Genomic DNA, 17764 nt, shown 5'->3' on the forward strand with positions numbered 1-17764 from the left:
TATGCTGTTGTTTTGGACATCATAGTTACCAAGGACCCTCTTCCTTTACTTCCCATCTGCTTCTTGCTCTTCTCAATGCAATCACTAACATGCTCTTGTAGGCAGGCATCATATTTGCTTAGCAACAATATAAGCTCAAGAAACTTGCCATGATTGACGGCCATGTTTTCCAAGTTATATGCAGCTTCGTGTCTGTGTCCTCTGTACCTAAGCCCACATTTACCAATAACTTTAACTACATCAATCACACGTTCCATGACCTGCCTCCTCTTTCTGACCTGGTTTCGTTGAACTGACATTTACTTATCACTCAGAAGGGTACGGATGTCTGCTTTGCTGGCTCTGAGGAAAAAGGTTTCTGCACTTTCTTTATGGGTCTTGCTTCTCTCATGTTCCTATACTCTCTGATGGGCATGTTTCCAGGCCTGCATGCCTCCTTTGACAAATGCACTATCACTGGCTGAAGGTTTTGCGAATGCAAGACATACTGAGCAGAACAAGGAGTGAGTTACTTCATTGTATGTCAGCCATTTTCTGTTTGTGTCATCTTTGGAGTGGAATACATTGGGAATGACTCTTTGAGGGGTTTGTTTTGTACTGAAAAAATAAGTCAAAATCCTTGGACTGAGGATGGGCAAAATAATCAAATGGGTTTTCAGTGCTTTCCCTGTCCCTTTTTATTTTCCCTGTACTGGCCACTGAACCTCTCTCTCTCGCTCTCTGCACATCTGGTTGCTCTGCAGAATGAGATTAACATTGTAAATAACCTCAACTTAAACTTGTATTACTTGTGCAGTCATCGATTGTATGCCCCCCGATTACAGTCCTACTGATAATCTCATAAATAAAGCACATATTAATCTAAAATTATAGCCTACATGTTTAGGTTTGAGCTCTTAAGTTGTACCTGAAGGTTCCTGCTCTGAGTCTGTACTGACCACCATCTCCAGTTTTGCAGGAGCACCTGAAGCTCTAGCGCTGCTGCTGCTTCCTTCTCCACCTTTGCAAAGAAAATACTATTATCATACATCACTATTATTAGTGTACCAGTAGGCTACATTAATACAGCTCTGGTAAAAATTAAGAGTTGTCTCAATTTGGAGTGGTCTCTTAATTTTCCCCCAGAGCTGTATATCATTGTAGTAACTTGTAATGCTGGTACTAATGGCGCTAATGATCTTTGTCATTGCCTGTGCTGTCACACAGGCTACTGTGTTACATTCATGGATGTATTATGGTTACGTTACTGTAGCCTGTTTCGCTGTACAGTGTATGTGCATTTTCCCTAGCTTATGTGGCATGAGTCATGACCGAATGCTAGCAAGTCCATAAGTCTAGGTTTACTACTTTTTACTAGTTGAAATATATTGCCTTCAATGTCATATTATGATCACCATGTTGCACTCATTGCTATGATATAATTCCTCCACGAAGACCTAAGACGTGCAAACTGTTTAGCCTACTGGCCGTTGTCACTATTATTAGCCATGCTGGGTGTCGTGTGTGTGTCAGTGTGTGTGTTTTAGCTAGTGTTTTTGACTGACCTGGTCCCTTACTAGCGAACATGTCGCTTGTTTTGCAGCATTTAGCTGCGTCTGTGGCAAGGGCCTTTCTCTTTTTTAATTCTCTCCCCCTCTGCTCCACCTTTCCTTACCGCTCATTTCGCCATGCGACTTGTCTAAAATGTTATCAGTAGAGAAGCAGGTAGACGGTTGCTATGTGCGTCACGGAGAGAGCTGATGTCATTTTTGGCACGGGGACACTGCAGCGAGAGAGTGAGAGTTGGGCCTGATGCGTTCTCCGTCAACTCATTCCTGATTGCTATATTATCACTGGTCAAGTTGACTATTCACCGTAGGCCAAAACGACCCTCAGGCCACCTGGAAATGTCCCGGTGCTCCCGACGGCCAGTCCGCCACTGCCTCTGAATCAGAGAGGTATGGGGGGCTGCCTTAATCGACATCCATGTCTTCAGCGCCCGGGGAACAGTGGGTTAACTGCCTTTCTCAGGCGCAGAACAACAGTTTAGTTCAGAAACATCTATTTTCCATAAAAATATAATATAGGCAGATGAGGGCTTATCAAAAGCAATCACTTTTGCATGTAAAAACAAACATATTGGCACAGGGACAACAATTCAATACAGTTCCAAATTGTAGGCAGTGTTGTCACCTTATATAAAACAAAGCCTTGTTGCATAATGGTATTAACTATTGTTTTAAAAGGGATGTAATTGACAATCCTTGTCTCCCATACTATCCTATTTAGAACAGTGACATCTAATTTGCTACCCTGAGGACAAATTGTAAACTCACCAGAGGGTAATACAATGAACTCATTAATGATCAACAACACTGGAAACTATACACCTGCATTTGGCAAGGTGTTTGAATACAGGAGAATAATTGTGCAGTTATTTTTTATTAATTTTTTTACTTGTGAGGTCAACCGAAGGGCATGTCTTGGAAAAAACATTCAACTACAAATCCAAAGCTTGCAGCATGTTAGGGTCAAATACATATTGTTTTGTAATTGATAAGCATCACCAGCTATGACTACTTTTGATCAATCCAACAGTGGTACTTTATTTTTTTGTGAGCAGCAACCAACAAAAGAATGAACAAGGTCACATAATTCCATAAGTCATTTTCAGCTAATCTATTTTAATGTTTAAAGGTCTGTATAATTGGGCTGGGTATAAAACACAGGATCAGTACATTTGCAAGAGTAAGTACAAGATCAGCAGTGGTGTAAAGTAATTAAGTAAAAATACTTTAAAGTACTACTTAAGTAGTTTTTTGGGGTATCTGTACTTTACTATTCATATTTTTGATAACTTTTATTTCACAACATTCCTAAAGAAAATAATGTACTTTTTACTCCATACATTTTCCCTGACACCCAAAAGTACTCGTTACATTTTGACAGGAAAATGGCCCAATTCACACACTTAAGAGAACATCCCTGGTCATCCCTACTGCCTCTGATTTGGCGGATTCACTAAACACAAATGCTTCATTTGTAAATTATGTTGGAGTGTGCCCCTGGCTATCCATTAAAAAAAAAAAAAAATGTTGTTCCGTCTGGTTTGCTTAATATAAAGAAGTTGAAATGTTTAATACTTTTACTTTTGATAGTTATATTTGAGCAATTCCATTTACTTTTGATACTTAAGTATATTTAAAACCAAATACTTTTTCACTTTTACTCAAGCAGTACTTTACTGGGTGACTTTCACTGGAGTACTTTTCTATTAAGGTATCTTTACTTTTACTCAAGTATGACTATTGAATACTTTTTCCAACACTGAAGATCAGAAATCCTTTATTTCTTGCCACAATTGTATTTTGATCATAACATCAACAAAAACAATCTCAAGCTGTCACTTTCTCCAATGCAATGTAGTATAGGGGCATTGCCAATAATTCACCAGCTTTCCTCTATAGCTTCCATAATCAAGGAACATTGCATGCTCACAAAAAGAGGAAACAACATGGTTGTCTGCCATTGTATGAGAATAACATCCATGAGTAAAAGGTTACTGCAATCCAGAATCGTTGGGACGTCCCTATCCTAAACCATACCTAATAATTTTGAAATGCCAACTTCAAATGGGGTAATGTCAAAGCTTAGACATCCAAAAATAATCCATCCCCTGTGCCTCAGTTGGTGGAGCATGGCATTTGCAACTCCAAGGTTGTGGGTTTGATTCTCACAGAGGACCAGTACAGGAAAAAATAAATCAAATCCACTCATCACTGCAAGTCGCTCTGCTAAAATGACAAAATTGAAAATAAAATCACAGATAAACTTTCCTAACACTATAGTGCCTTGCAAAAGTATTCATCCCCCTTGGCGTTTTTCCTATTTTGATGCATTACAACCTGTAATTTAAATGGATTTTTATTTGGATTTCATGTAACGGACATACACAAAATAGCCCAAATTGGTGAAGTGAAATACAAAAAATAACTTGTTTCAAAAAATTCTAAAAAATAAAAACCTGGAAAAGTGGTGCATGCATATGTATTCACCCCCTTTGCTATGAAGCCCCTAAATAAGATCTGGTGAAACCAATTACCTTCAGAAGTCACATAATTAGTTCAATAAAGTCCACCTGTGTGCAATCTAAGTGTCACATGATCTCAGTATATATATATATATATATATATATATATATATATACACACACACACACACACACACACACCCCTGTTCTGAAAGGCCCCAAAGTCTGCCACACCACTAAGCAAGGGGTAGCACCAAGCAAGCAGCACCATGAAGACCAATGAGTTTTCCAAACAGGTCAGGGACAAAGTTGTGGAGAAGTACAGATCAGGGTGGGGTTATAGAAAAATATCAGAAACTTCCCACGGAGCACCATTAAATCTATTAATTAAAAAAGAAAGTGGAAAGTATATGGCACCACAACAAACCTGCCAAGAGAGGGCCGCCCACCAACACTCACAGACCAGGCAAGGAGGGCATTAATCAGAGAGGCAACAAAGAGACCAAAGATAACCCTGAAGGAGCTGCAAAGCGGAGATTGGAGTATCTGTCTATAGGACTACTTTAAGCCATACACTCCATAGAGCTGGGCTTTACGGAAGAGTGGCCAGAAAAAAGCCATTGCTTAAAGAATAAAATAAGAACACACGTTTGGTGTTTGCCAAAAGGCATGTGGGAGACTCCCCAAACATATGGAAAAAGGTACTCTGGTCAGATGAGACTAAAATTGAGCTTTTTGGCCATCAAGGAAAACGTTATGTATGGTGCAAACCCAACACCTTCCATCACCCCAAGAACACCATCCCCACAGTGAAGCATGGTGGTGGCAGCTCATGCTGTGGGGATGTTTTTCCATCGGCAGGGACTGGGAAGCTGGTCAGAATTGAAGGAATGATGGATGGCGCTAAATGCAGGGAAATTCTTGAGGGAAACCTTTTTCATTCTTCCAGATTTGAGACATCGACGGAGGTTCACCTTCCAGCAGGACAATGACCCTAAGCATACTGCTAAAGCAACACTTGAGTGGTTTAAGGGGAAACATTTAAATGTCTTGGAATGGCCTAGTCAAATCCCAGACCTCAATCCAATTGAAAATCTGTAGTAGGACTTAAAGATTGCTGTACACCAGCAGAACCCAACCAACTTGAAGGAGCTGGAGCAGTTTTGCCTTGAAGAATGGGCAACAATCCCAGTGGCTAGATGTGCCAAGCTTATAGAGACATACCCCAAAAGACTTGCAGCTGTAATTGCTGCAAAAGGTGACTCTACAAAGTATTGACTTCGGGGGGGGTGAATAGTTCTGCACACTCAAGTTCAGTTTTTTTGTATTATTTCTTGTTTGTTTCACAAAAAATATTTTGCATCTTCAAAGTGGTAGGCATGTTGTGTAAATCAAATGATACAAATCCCCCCCAAATGAATTTTAATTCCAGGTTGTAAGGCAAACAAAATAGGAAAAATGCCAAGGGAGTGAATACTTTCGCAAGCCACTGTAAATATAGTATAACCTACCAATCAAGTGCCATTGAGGGCACAATCTTACAGTCCAGAAATGAAAGCTTTACCATCTATGCCAGGGATGGGCAACTTTGAGCCACAAAAAAATTTAACTCATCTTGAGGGGACAGTGGCTGGTGGGTCTGCATACCCACATTCCATTCCGAAATTGCACCTTGTGTATTCTATTATTCATTTTCTCTGGGAGTAGGACACAGGAGAGCTGAATAGATCATGTGAGACAAGTGACAGACCATAGTTAATCAAATAAATAAATCACAGCAAAGGAATGTCATTTGTGAGCTACAAAGCGGCGGAGATCGTACACGAGTTTTGATTGGTTTACAGTTTAGTACTCGACGGCGTTTTGAAAAAAAATGTGTTCAGAAGTTCCTCCTTCGAGAGCTCTCAATCATCTCAAAAACTAAACCAGATAGCTTGCTACGGCCCACCACATAACAGTAGCCATTTTGTATTACACTCCCATCTAGTGTCAAACCCATGTAGGCATGAGGAAATACATACGCACTGAGCGACTGAAATCCAGACAACCCATGAGTTAACCTCACTAGGGTAGGGGGCAGCATTCGGAATTTTGAATGAAAAGAGTGCCCAAAGTAAACTGCCTGCTACTCAGGTCCAGAACCTAGGATATGCATGTAGATTTGGATAGAAAACACTCTAAAGTTTCCAAAACTGTTAAAATAATGTCTGTGAGTATAACAGAACTGATATGGCAGGCAAAAACCTGAGGAAAATCCATTCAGGAAATGCTTTTATTTTGAAATGGCTGTTTTTCCATTGAAAGCCTATCCACCATACAAAAGACTTATGACCCAGTTCACGATCTCTATAGCTTCCACTACATGTGGCCAGTCTTTAGGCATTGTTTCAGGCTTTTACTCTGAAAAATGAGGGAGAAACCACTTTCAATGAGAGGACAGTGGAAATTTCCAGACATGAGTCCAGCGCGTAACCGGGAGTGTGCCTTTCCTTTTCTATTGACGAAGTTATTGTCCGGTTGAAATATGATCGATTATTTATGACAAAAACAATCTGAGGATTGATTATAAACATCATTTGACATGTTTCTACTAACTTTTATGGTACTTTTTAGATTTTTCGTCTGTCTGTTGTGAACGCGCTTTGTTCCATTGGATTACTGAAGAAAATGCACCAACAAAACGGAGGTTTTTGGACATAAAGAGGGACATTATCGAACAAAACAAACATTTATTGTGTAACATGGAGTCTTCAGAGTGCAACCATATGAAGATCATCAAAGGTAAGTGATACATTTTATCACTATTTCTGACTTTTGTTACTCCTCTTCTTGGCTGCTAACTGTTTGTAATGATTTGTCTGCTGGGCACTGTTCTCAGATAATCACATGGTTTGCTTTCGCCGTAAAGCCTTTTTGAAATCTGACACAGCGGTTGGATTAACAAGAAGTTTATCTTTAAGCTGATGTATAACACTTGTATCTTTTATGCATGTTTATTATGAGAATTTCTGTTTTGTTGAGTTTCACGCTCTGCAATTTCACCGGATGTTGTTTGAGACAGTGGATTACTGAACAAAACGCGCCAACAAAAGAAGATCATCAAATATAAGTGATTCATTTTATCGTTATTTCTGACTTTTGTTACTCGTCTACTAAGCTGGTTACTGTTTAATGATTTGTCTGCTGAGCGCTGTTCTCAGATAATCGCATGTTTTGCTTTTGCCGTAAAGTATTTTTGAAATATGACACCGTGGTTGGATTAACAAGAAGTTCATCTTTAAACAGATGTATCACACTTGTATGTTTCATTAATTTTTATAATGAGTATTTCTGTTTTTGAATTTGGCGCTCTGCAATTTCACTGGATGTTGGCCAGGTGGACACCCCCTAGAGAGATATTGGTCTGATAGTATTGGCATTTTGGGGACAATAAAGAGGTATGTATTCATGTTTTAAGTACTGAGCATCAGATTTCCATCCAGATATGTTTATAAGTTGTATATTGGAGTGGTAGCACCCAAACATCTTTATTTTATCAGTTCATGTTTTGTTCAGGGTTTTACAATATCTGCAAATCTATATATTTCACTTAAATTGTCTACTGTGAATTGTACAAAAACATTGAATTCACTTAGAATAATAGATTTTTTTGAAACAACCAATTCACTGAAACTTGCTGATTTTGTATGAATGAGAAAAGGCTGCTAACCTGCTAGACAGATTCTAACTACTGGATCTTTACCTCTGTCGTTACAAAGAGGAATGTAGTAACGTTTGACTTAATCCAGCACCCAAGTCAGTTCTCCAAAAAACACAAAGCCAAATCTAGTTTGTTTCTTAATTCAAAGGGCAAAACAATGGTGCACATGCAACTTCAGTCAATAAGAAACTGATTGGGGGTTGGTTCATTCAATGTAAAAGTACATTGTATGAAGGGTAAACACTTTTCTGTTTGAGAAAAACACTTCAAATTTGATAGATGTTTCCAATCCATGGAAACAATAGCTGCAGAATCCAAACAAAGTACACATCCTATACTCAGCCTCCTTAACTCCTGAAAGTTTTCATTTAAGAATTTTAGCAGTACAAATATGAATGCTCATAAAACATGTCAAAAAAAATATTTATAAAAACAACTGACTTGGTGAGAGAAGACCAGAAAAATCTCTCCCCCAGTCCCCCCTCAGAATGCAGGACTAACTGGCTTGTTCTGTTGTTGCATGTTGAGGTTATCCAGAGAGTGACCCTCCTAATGTTCCTATCCTCCATATCTTCCCCAGGCAGAGGGCCAAATCCATCCTTCCACGCAGCAAGAAGCAACATTCCTGAAGGCTTGAGGAGAGCATCGGGTGGGGCAGAAACATACTGACTTTCATTTAATTGGATTCCTGCTGGCTCCGATCCAGTGTGAGGCAGTGATCCAGGTGAGGAGGAGACTGGGTGGTTGCTCTCAGCTCCCCTTGACAGGGTGAGATTGGCACCCAACTGGCTGAGGAGGGGCAGTTCACTGGGTTGTGTGGGAAGGGAAATGTTTTTTAGGAGTTGTTGGCCGAGTTCTCATTGCTGGTTGAGCTGGAGGACGGGGGTGCAGAGGAAGAGGCAAAGTTCATCCCTGATAGACCTGGAGGATTCATGGCTGTGTTCAGTCCACTTAAGCTTTTCCTGCACACTGGACATGTGTCATGCTTTGGAAACACACAGGAGCACAAAGACAGAAGACATCATTATATATAATCAATAATCTTCAACAAGATTTTATTTTCCGGAAAGTAGAGCCCACAGTTTTTATTGACAACTTAACTTGACCAGGAGAAACTCTGGTTCAGGAAAAGGTCAGAAGGGGTCAGGAAAAGGTAATCTAGGTTTTGTCAATGATAGCACTAAAAGAAAGGTACATATGAGTGGAAAGGTCTTACCTGTTCAAGCCAGGGTACTATGCAATCATTGTGAAACAAATGATTACATGGAAGTTGCCTAACGTTTTCTCCAGCACTGTAGTCCTCTTTACACACTGGACATTCTAGACCGGAGCCTTAAAACAGAAAAACAAATTCAAGATGTAAATGTGTTCAACAAAGGCTTAAAAACACCTCCAAAACCTATGACCTACTAATTTCCATAGAAAATTAGCAAGATCACAACAAGTCCAGCCCACAGGGCCTGAGGTGATGAACTTGACTGTGCTGTGTGTGTGTGTGTGTTGATATTCAGGGTCACTTACCTACATGCTCCTGTGTGATTAGGACTGTGGGAAGGCTCATGATTTTGTCCCCATCAGCTGGCGGAGGGCCAGTGTTCTCAAACTGATTTAATAACTATGGGACACACAAAAAAATATTAATATATTTGATACTGTGTGGATCATGCTAACCAAACAAAGAATATTTTCACAATCCAAATGCAGGTATTTTGTTGTTGTTGAGTTCGACAGTGAATTTAGAACTGTTTAATAAGGTGTGGTAAACAGTCATTACGTACCTGTGTAATGATTGCATCTAGTCCGTTGGCACCCCAGGCGTAATCCATGGGGTTTGAGTGAAGCACGCCCCTATAAATGAAGAAACAAAAGTCAGCTGTAATACAAAGAGTCAGTAGGAAACCTCTACAAAGTTTTACATAAAAACAATTGGTCATAGTCCCAAGATACTGGAATGTACTAAGTTGAACTCACCAGGGTCCCACACCAATATTTGGCACTGCCGTAGGGGCAATTATTCCATTCACTAGCTGCTGAATGATTCTACAAGAGGACAAAACATTTTGGTTATGCTCTGCATGCGTCCAAAAATAAGACCTAATTGCATCATTGCCTACATAGAACATGTCATCAAAGCTCAGAAGAAAAGAGACTATCACTGGGAACATCTATGTGAATCATGGAACATTTAAAAAGGTCCCACAAGTCACTGAGCTTACCCCTCTAAAGTGGGCACTCCCTCCGGTCTCCCTGCCTGCCTCCTGACGCCATGGCGACCGCGAGGTTGCCTGGCGCCGTATCGCTGCCGTGATGCCAACTCCCGTTCTCGCCGGTTCTCTGCGTCGCGGTTGTCCTCTGTTCCCAACCCAGCTCCTCCTAGCCCTGCTCCTCCCAACCCAGCTCCTCCTAGCCCTGCTCCTCCCAGCCCCGCTCCGAAGTCAAAGGAGTCGTCAAAGACACCCATAGCAAACTGCCCGTAACCCGAGGGGAATGTAAATATATTTGAAGGGTCCACATTCTACAAGAAATGGACGTTTCACAAACAGATGCATTCATAAATTACTTGGAGTTCTTTCTGTACATACTATTCAATGTTTATAGTCAACAGAAATCCCAACTAGGCCTACGTCAAAAACCAGGTCCGATTTTACAAGGTGTGTTTGTTTGTTTGTTTGCTAATATAACAATATCATGGTAAAGCCTTTGTTTCTCAATAAGCAGAGTAAATAAGCTGAGAAACCTCAAATGGATGTTGGTTCTGGTCACCGCTGGAGATGGTGGATGTGGACCCATTTTCACTGCTGTTCAGGAAGACAAACATAAACAGTTAGCATTTTTGGAGAGGGATTTGATTTAAATGTGCACGCACACCCTCTTGACCAGAGTGCTGTAATCATAGGTGAAAAGTTATGTGATGCCAAGTGACAAAATCTAGTGACAAGGTTGCTGACATCTTTAATCAGAATGTCAACAGAATGCTTGCTTTGATGTCACACATTCAACAAACCGTCTCTCCTCCAGCAGTTCCTCGATAAAGCCAGATTCACACCGAGGACACGTGTAATCCTGCAAACAAATATTACAACGCCTTTAAGTGTCATTTTCGCATTCACTCTACAACAAAACAGGCTAGCAATCAGCTATTGAATCCCTACTTTACTACATTCAACTACAGTATCAGTCAAAAGTTTGGACACCTACTCATTCAAGGGTTCTTCTTTATTTAGACTATTTTCTACATTGTAGAATAATAGTGAAGAAATCAAAACTATGAAATAACACATGGAATCACGTGGTAACCAAAAGTGTTAAAATCAAAATATATATTTTAGATTCTTCAAAGAAGCCACCGTTTGCCTTGACAGCTTTGCACACGCTTGGCATTCTCTCAACTAACTTCACCTGGAATGCTTTTCCAACAGTCTAATGAGTTCCCACATATGCTGAGCACTTGTTGGCTGCTTTCCTTCATGCTTCAGTCCAACTGGGTTGAGGTCATGTGATTGTGGAGGCCAGGGCACCTGATGCAGCACTCCATCACTCTCCTCCTTAGTCAAATAGCCCTTACACAGCCTGGAGGTGTGGGGTCATTTTCCTGTTGAAAAACAAATGATAGTCCCACTAAGCACAAACCAGATGGGATGGCGTATCGCTGCAGAATGCTGTGGTAGCCATGCTGGTTAAGTGTGCCTTTATCTAAATAAATCACAGATAGTGTCACCAGCAAAGCACCCCTACACCATCACACCTCTGCCTCCATGCTTCACAGTGAGAACCACACATGCAGAGATCATCCGTTCACCAACTCTGTGTCTCACAAAGACACGGCGGTTTGGACCAAAAATCTCAAATTTGGACTGATCAGACAAAAGGACAGATTTCCACCGGTCTAATGTCCATTGCTCGTGTTTCTTGGCCCAAGCAAGTCTCTTCTTATTGGTGTCCTTTAGTAGTGGTTTCTTTGCAGCAATTCGACTATGAAGGCGCGATTCACTCAGACTCCTCTGAACAGTTGATGTTGAGATGGATCTGTCACTTGAACTCTGAAGCATTTATTTGGGCTACAATCTGAGGTGTAGTTAACTTTAATGAACTTATCCTCTGCAGCAGAGGTAACTCTGGGTCTTCCTTTCCTCTGGCGGTCCTCATGAGAACCAGTTTCATCATAGCGCTTGATTGTTTTTACAACTGTTCTTGAAAGGAACATTCAAAGTTCTTGAAATGTTCCTTATTGACTGACCTTCATGTCTTAAAGTAATGATGGACTGTTGTTTCTCTTTGCTTATTAGAGCTGTTCTTGCCATAATATGGACTTAGTATTTTACCAAATAGGGCTATCTTCTGTATACCACCCCTACCTTGTCCCAACAACTGATTGGCTCAAACGCATTAAGAAGGAAAGAAATTCAACAAATTAACAAGGCACACCTGTTAATTAAATATGTTCTCTCTGCTACCGCACGACAAGCAATACCGTAGCGCCAAGTCTAGGTCCAAGAGGCTTCTAAACAGCTTCTACCCAAGCCATAAGACTCCTGAACAGCTAATCAAATGGCTACCCAGACTATTTGCATTGCCCCCCCTCTCTCTCTTCTATGCTGCTACTACTCTCGGTTATTATCTATGCATAGTCACTTTAATAACTCTACCTACATGTACATATTACCTCAATTACATTGACACCGGTACCCCCGCACATTGAATAACTCTTCTTGAACTGCACTGTTGATTAAGGGCTTGTAAGTAAGCATTTCACGGAGAAGTCTACAGTTGTTGTATTTGGTGCATGTGACAAATAAAGTTTGATTTTGATTTAACATTGACTCTGTACCCTGTATATAGCCCCGCTATTGTGATTTACTGCTGCTCTTGAATGATTTGTTATTCTTCTCTTACTTTTTTAGGGGGGGTATTTTCTTAAAACTGCATTGTTGGTTAAGGGCTTGCAAGTAAGTAAGCATTTCACTGTAAGGTGAAAATACCTGTTATATTCGGCGCATGTGACAAATAAAATTTCATTTGGAATTGAAATGCACCTCATGAAGCTGGTTGACAGAATTCCAAGAGTGTTCAAAGCTGTCATCAAGGCAAAGGGTGGCTAGTTTGAAGAATCTGAAATATATTTAGATTTGTTTAACACTTTTGGTTACTACATGATTCTATGTGTTATTTTATAGTTTTGATGTCTTCACTATTATTCTACAATGTAGAAAATATTAAAAATAAAGAAAAACCCTTGAAAGAGTAGGTGTCCAACCTTTTGACTGGCACTATATGTGTGTGGCCAATATGAGAGAAAATGTTGACAAAAAGGAGATAACCCAATTGAACTACACTGTTAAGAACAGTCAAGAAGGAAGGAGTTGAATTGTGTTCAGTATTTAATTCAGTGTTCATTACCAGCAAACTGTGGAAAGCCTACTGATTAACATGTTTCATTGTGAGAGACACCTTTAGTATTCTGACAGATCATTCCAGCACCTGACTGCTATGCTGGTGTGACTTACTGAATGGCGCGCAAACACACACCAAGAAAGAATGCACTGTGCCATTGTCACTGTGACTAGAATTAACACTAGACATAATATTTTAGGTTTGGCATTAGAATCTGCCAACAACCTCTCTCCTCTACATGTCTATGCTTTCTACAGAAAACATAAATGCCATCATCATGGAAATATTACAATAAATGGTTCCTTGAAGATGCAGGAAAAATCAACATATTATATGACTAACGTTAGCTAAATACAAATCTCCCTCTACTTTAGCTGATCTGAAGCCTACATGATGTTTGGTTACTGAATGGAATCATTTATGACTAATCTGGATGCACATGCCATTGTCAAGCATTGCTGATATCACAGGCGGTTCAGATGCATTCCTTGGCTAAGACTATTTGTCCCATGTGTTGTCAGATTTATAGGCAGCTAGCTATGTTATTCCCATTTATATCTTGCACACATGAATAATGAGCCGTGAGTATACAATAATTGCTGTCAAGGTAATTTCATGCCCTAGCTATAAATCAAGCTGGTTAACGTTAGCAAGCGCACACAACCAGAATAACTAGGTAGCTAACGTTAACTACAAACGACGCAACACAATACAGGCTAGCTAGCTTGACCGATAAGCACATCAGATGCGGTTAGTTAGCTAGCGAGCTAATCTGTCTCTGATTTTACAAGCTTTCTATCTAAAAATATGAGCTAACTAGGCTAGTTCTCGTTAGCTGGCTAACAGTCAGATGCAAGACGTTGAAAATATGGTTAGCTTAGCTCAATGACTGTATATATGATGGGGTTAAGCTAGCCAGCTAGCTAGAATTTTTAAGGACTCGTTCAAACGTTCAAGACCAACAACACTTTATCTAATTGTCTTTCGCTTCTTGTCAACGTTACTTACGGGGAGACGAGGGCTGATCTCTTCCGAACATCTGTGACAGAAAAACCGGCTGGGCCATGGAGGTGCTTCCGCCATTTTTTTGGTTCTCTGTTAGAGGATTCAGTTGGAGGGTCGTCACTAGTTACCACAGCCACAAAGTCATAATTATGGCTAAACCCAGACTATTTCTACAATTATCTTCTTCAAATCTGATTTTAAACCTAACATTAACCACACTGCTAAACGTATTTCCAAGCCTAATCTTAAATTAAGACCAAAAAGCAAATATTTGTTTTCATACATTTTTACGATATAGCCAAAGTTAGTACAGTATGATTCTCCAATAGAAATCCCCAATCACACTGGTAGACGATGTCATGGCGACGCTGGCTAGCTAAACTCATGCGTAGAAACACTTAATCGGGTCTAACGGTCGTCTCGCCACAAACTGCGCATGTACAGCCGTCAAATCAAAGGCACTCCTTCGATATAAAGTTATTTTTGACAAAAATGAAAACGTGTCAGTTCATCACTTTCACGAGCTTGGAGTAAAAACAAGATCAACTACTTAAGACATTGGGTCCAATTTAGGTTGTGACTTTGGATTTCGAGAAAATTAACAAATAAGGAAGAATTTTTGACTTCTCTCATTTACTTCTTAAACCCCAAAACCACAGCCTGGTCTGTTTGCACTGTTTCGCAAGCGTTCCCGGAAGTATAGCGATGTTGCGCCTCTCAGTTTAGAAACTCTATGATATAGCCAAGTTTGACTTTGTGGCTGTGGTAACTACTGACAACATTGGAGACAGTACATAGTAAAGAAGGGGACAATAATGATTCGCTCACAAGAATATACGAAACGCATAGAATGAAATACTTCAAACTCTTTGAATCTGTTTCTACAATTTATATTATTCCACATATTCAAGCTAGCAAAATAAAAAATGCAATCTTGAAGTAGGCCTAAATTAGCATTTTCTCTCCTATCAACGTTGCACTCATTTTGACAGAGAAGCACATCAGATACAGATAGTTAGCTAGCAAGCTAGTCAGTCTGATTTTACAAGCTATGTTTCCAGCTTAAAATATGAGCTAACTAGGCTAGTTCTCTCATTAGCTAGCCAGAACAAGCAAATTAGCAATACAACATCTTCATGTCTTTGCAAATTATGTTTGTTGGATTGGTAAGAAACTTAGCTAGCCATTTTAAGTGTTTCTAAGCAGTGTCCTACATAAAACCATGAAGAACTCGAAATTATGGCTAAAATATTACTTGGATGTTTCTTTAACTCATGGGCATAAATTTTGCTATTGTAACCGGTCCCCATATATCATTTTCTCATGATTTTTGAAGAAATTAAAATGAGCAAAAGACAAATTTATAAAGACGTTTGGAGGAATTATAAAATGACCAATGTATATTTCACTTTTCTGATGGCAGTTCTATGCATTATTACCACATGGTGGTGCTTTTGTGTCCTATATCTATTTACAGATGATCTCCAGCAGATATTGCAGTTCAGCAGGTAAAGTATTCTATTCCTAATTTCTTCATATCAATGTACAAGATTGTGGTACATTTAGTGACCAGTTGAGAACCTATTGGAAACCATCCTTTCACCTTATGTGATGCTAAAAGAACCAGGGCGCAATGAGATCATGCTGGTCTAAATTACCAAATCGCCCTCTAGTATCCTCGTGGGTGGAATGTTATGAATGTTTTCCATAATTTCCTTATTAATAAACATGATTTAAAAAACAACTATGAAAATCTGGTGTTTCTATGTCAAGCGTTTTTTTTATATTTCAGTCTTCTGTGATGTACAGTGCATTCGGAGAATATTCAGACCCCTTGACTTTTTCCACATTTTGTTATGTTACAGCCTTATTCTAAAATTGATTAAATAATTGATTTCCCTCATCAATATACACATAATACCCCATAATGCCAAAGAAAAAATAGGTTTTTAGACATTTTTGCAAATGTATTGGAAAAAAACTGAACTATCATCTTTAAATACAGTACCAGTCAAAAGTTTGGACACACCTACTCATGCAAAGGTTTTTCTTTATTTTTACTATTTTCGACATTGTAGAATAATAGCGAAGTCATCAAAAGTATGAAATAACACATATGGAATTACGTAGAACACTAAAAATGTAAAACAAATCAAAATATATTTTATATTTGAGATTCTTCAAAGTAGCCACCCTTTGCCTTAATGACAGCTTTTCACAGTCTTGGCATTCTCTCAACTAGCTTCACCTGGAATGCTTTTCCAACAGCCTTGAAGGAGTTCCCACACTTGTTGGCTACTTTTCCTTCACTCTGCGGTCCAACTCATCCCAAACCATCTCAATTGAGTTGAGGTCGGGTGATTGTGGAGGCCATGTAATCTGATGCAGCACTCCATCACTCTGCTTCTTGGTCAAATAGCCCCCCAAAAAATCCAAGATGGCGTTGCAGTAGGACGTGTCTATTTGTCTTTTTTTTGTTCCCGTGTCTTATCTCGTGTAAATAGCCGGTCTTTTTCAGAAATATCATAATCTCACTTTCTATCTAGAAACTAAATATACTTTCCTGCAACCCTCACACAATGTGGTACAGAACTGCTATTTTCAATCCTTATAACTGGAACTTCCATCTGGAGCAAGCCAGCTAAATAGCTACTGGTCTTTGTTAGCCACGGCTAGCGGTCTTCACCTTTTTCATCAGCCAGCCTTAGCTCGGACAACACCTGTCAGTCTGCACAGTGTGATATCAACCCAGAGCATATCGGACTGCTTCTCTCTACCATATCACCGGATTCCTGCCGCTCTGGATAATATCACCGGATCATCGCAGCCAGCTAGCAGCAAACGAGTGGCTACTGTTAGCTAATGCCTCTGTCCCGAAGCAAGCACCAGCTAGCCTTGAGCTAGCCTCGAGCTAGGCCCATATACCAGCTAATTCTAGGGCTACAATCCTCCTTTGCCAATTGGCCTGGACCCTTTATTGTCGACACGGAGCCCCGCCGATCCATCACGACTGGACTGCCGACGTGATCGCCGGATGTGGTCTCAACAGGCTATTCTGTTACGATGTCGCCGAAAAACCATCTACTAGCCCCGGCCCGCTAGCTTTTCTGAACGCTGTGTCCCCTGCTCGCCTAGCGTAGTAGTGACGACCGAACGGCACCCTGACTCACCTATTGCTGCTCTTTTGACCCTATGATGACTCAGCTACACAGCTGATTCCCCCTGGACTGTTTCAATAACTTGGCCCCAGCCTCGAACTCAGGTCCTGTATGTACCTAACTGACCCGCTCTGCCCATTCATTGTCATTAACCCTCCAGACGAGCTTCAATGCCATACAACTCTCCTTCCGTGGCCTCCAACTGCTCTTAAATACAAGTAAAACTAAATGCATGCTCTTCAACTGATTGCTGCCTGCACCTGCCCGCCTGTCCAGCATCACTACTCTGGACGGTTCTGACTTAGAATATGTGGACAACTACAAATACCTAGGTGTCTGGTTAGACTGTAAACTCTCCTTCCAGACTCACATCAAACATCTCCAATCCAAAGATAAATCTAGAATTGGCTTCCTATTTCGCAACAAAGCATCCTTCACTCATGCTGCCAAACGTACCCTCGTAAAACTGACCATCCTACCGATCCTCGACTTCGGCGATAT

At 40.2% G+C, this 17764-nt stretch overlaps 1 protein-coding gene across 2 annotated transcripts; it reads right to left on the reverse strand.

The window, feature by feature from the left end:
• Positions 1–7492: 7492 nt before the first annotated feature.
• Positions 7493–14509, reverse strand: LOC106573608 (E3 ubiquitin-protein ligase RNF126). Of its 2 annotated transcripts, XM_014148803.2 has the most exons (10): positions 14389–14509; positions 14109–14195; positions 10714–10772; positions 10447–10507; positions 9926–10224; positions 9681–9749; positions 9488–9557; positions 9231–9324; positions 8926–9041; positions 7493–8694 (listed from the first exon to the last, which is right to left on the reverse strand). In XM_014148803.2, the coding sequence occupies exons 2-10, from the start codon at positions 14181–14183 to the stop codon at positions 8545–8547; spliced, it is 993 nt and encodes a 330-aa protein (XP_014004278.1). In that variant the 5' UTR covers positions 14184–14195; positions 14389–14509; the 3' UTR covers positions 7493–8544. The 2 variants fall into 2 exon arrangements, with proteins under 2 accessions (XP_014004278.1, XP_014004280.1); XM_014148805.2 differs by lacking the exon at positions 14389–14509 and having other exon boundaries at positions 9926–10176; positions 14109–14380.
• Between the last annotated feature and the right edge of the window lie 3255 nt (positions 14510–17764).

Source organism: Salmo salar, chromosome ssa16 (genome assembly GCF_905237065.1).
Source record: "Salmo salar chromosome ssa16, Ssal_v3.1, whole genome shotgun sequence".
NCBI classification, from domain to species: Eukaryota; Metazoa; Chordata; class Actinopteri; order Salmoniformes; family Salmonidae; genus Salmo; species Salmo salar.

What these genes read in the sequence shown, in the direction of transcription:
- LOC106573608 (XM_014148803.2), bottom strand. Translation starts at nt 14,183, where the DNA reads ATGGCGGAAGCACCTCCATGGCCCAGCCGGTTTTTCTGTCACAGATGT. An exon ending in GGAGTGCCCACTTTAGAGGG is followed by an intron (nt 9,750 to 9,925) that starts GTAAGCTCAGTG and finishes GTCCTCTTGTAG; the next exon opens with AATCATTCAGCAGCTAGTGA. An exon ending in TAGATGCAATCATTACACAG is followed by an intron (nt 9,325 to 9,487) that starts GTACGTAATGAC and finishes TGTGTCCCATAG; the next exon opens with TTATTAAATCAGTTTGAGAA.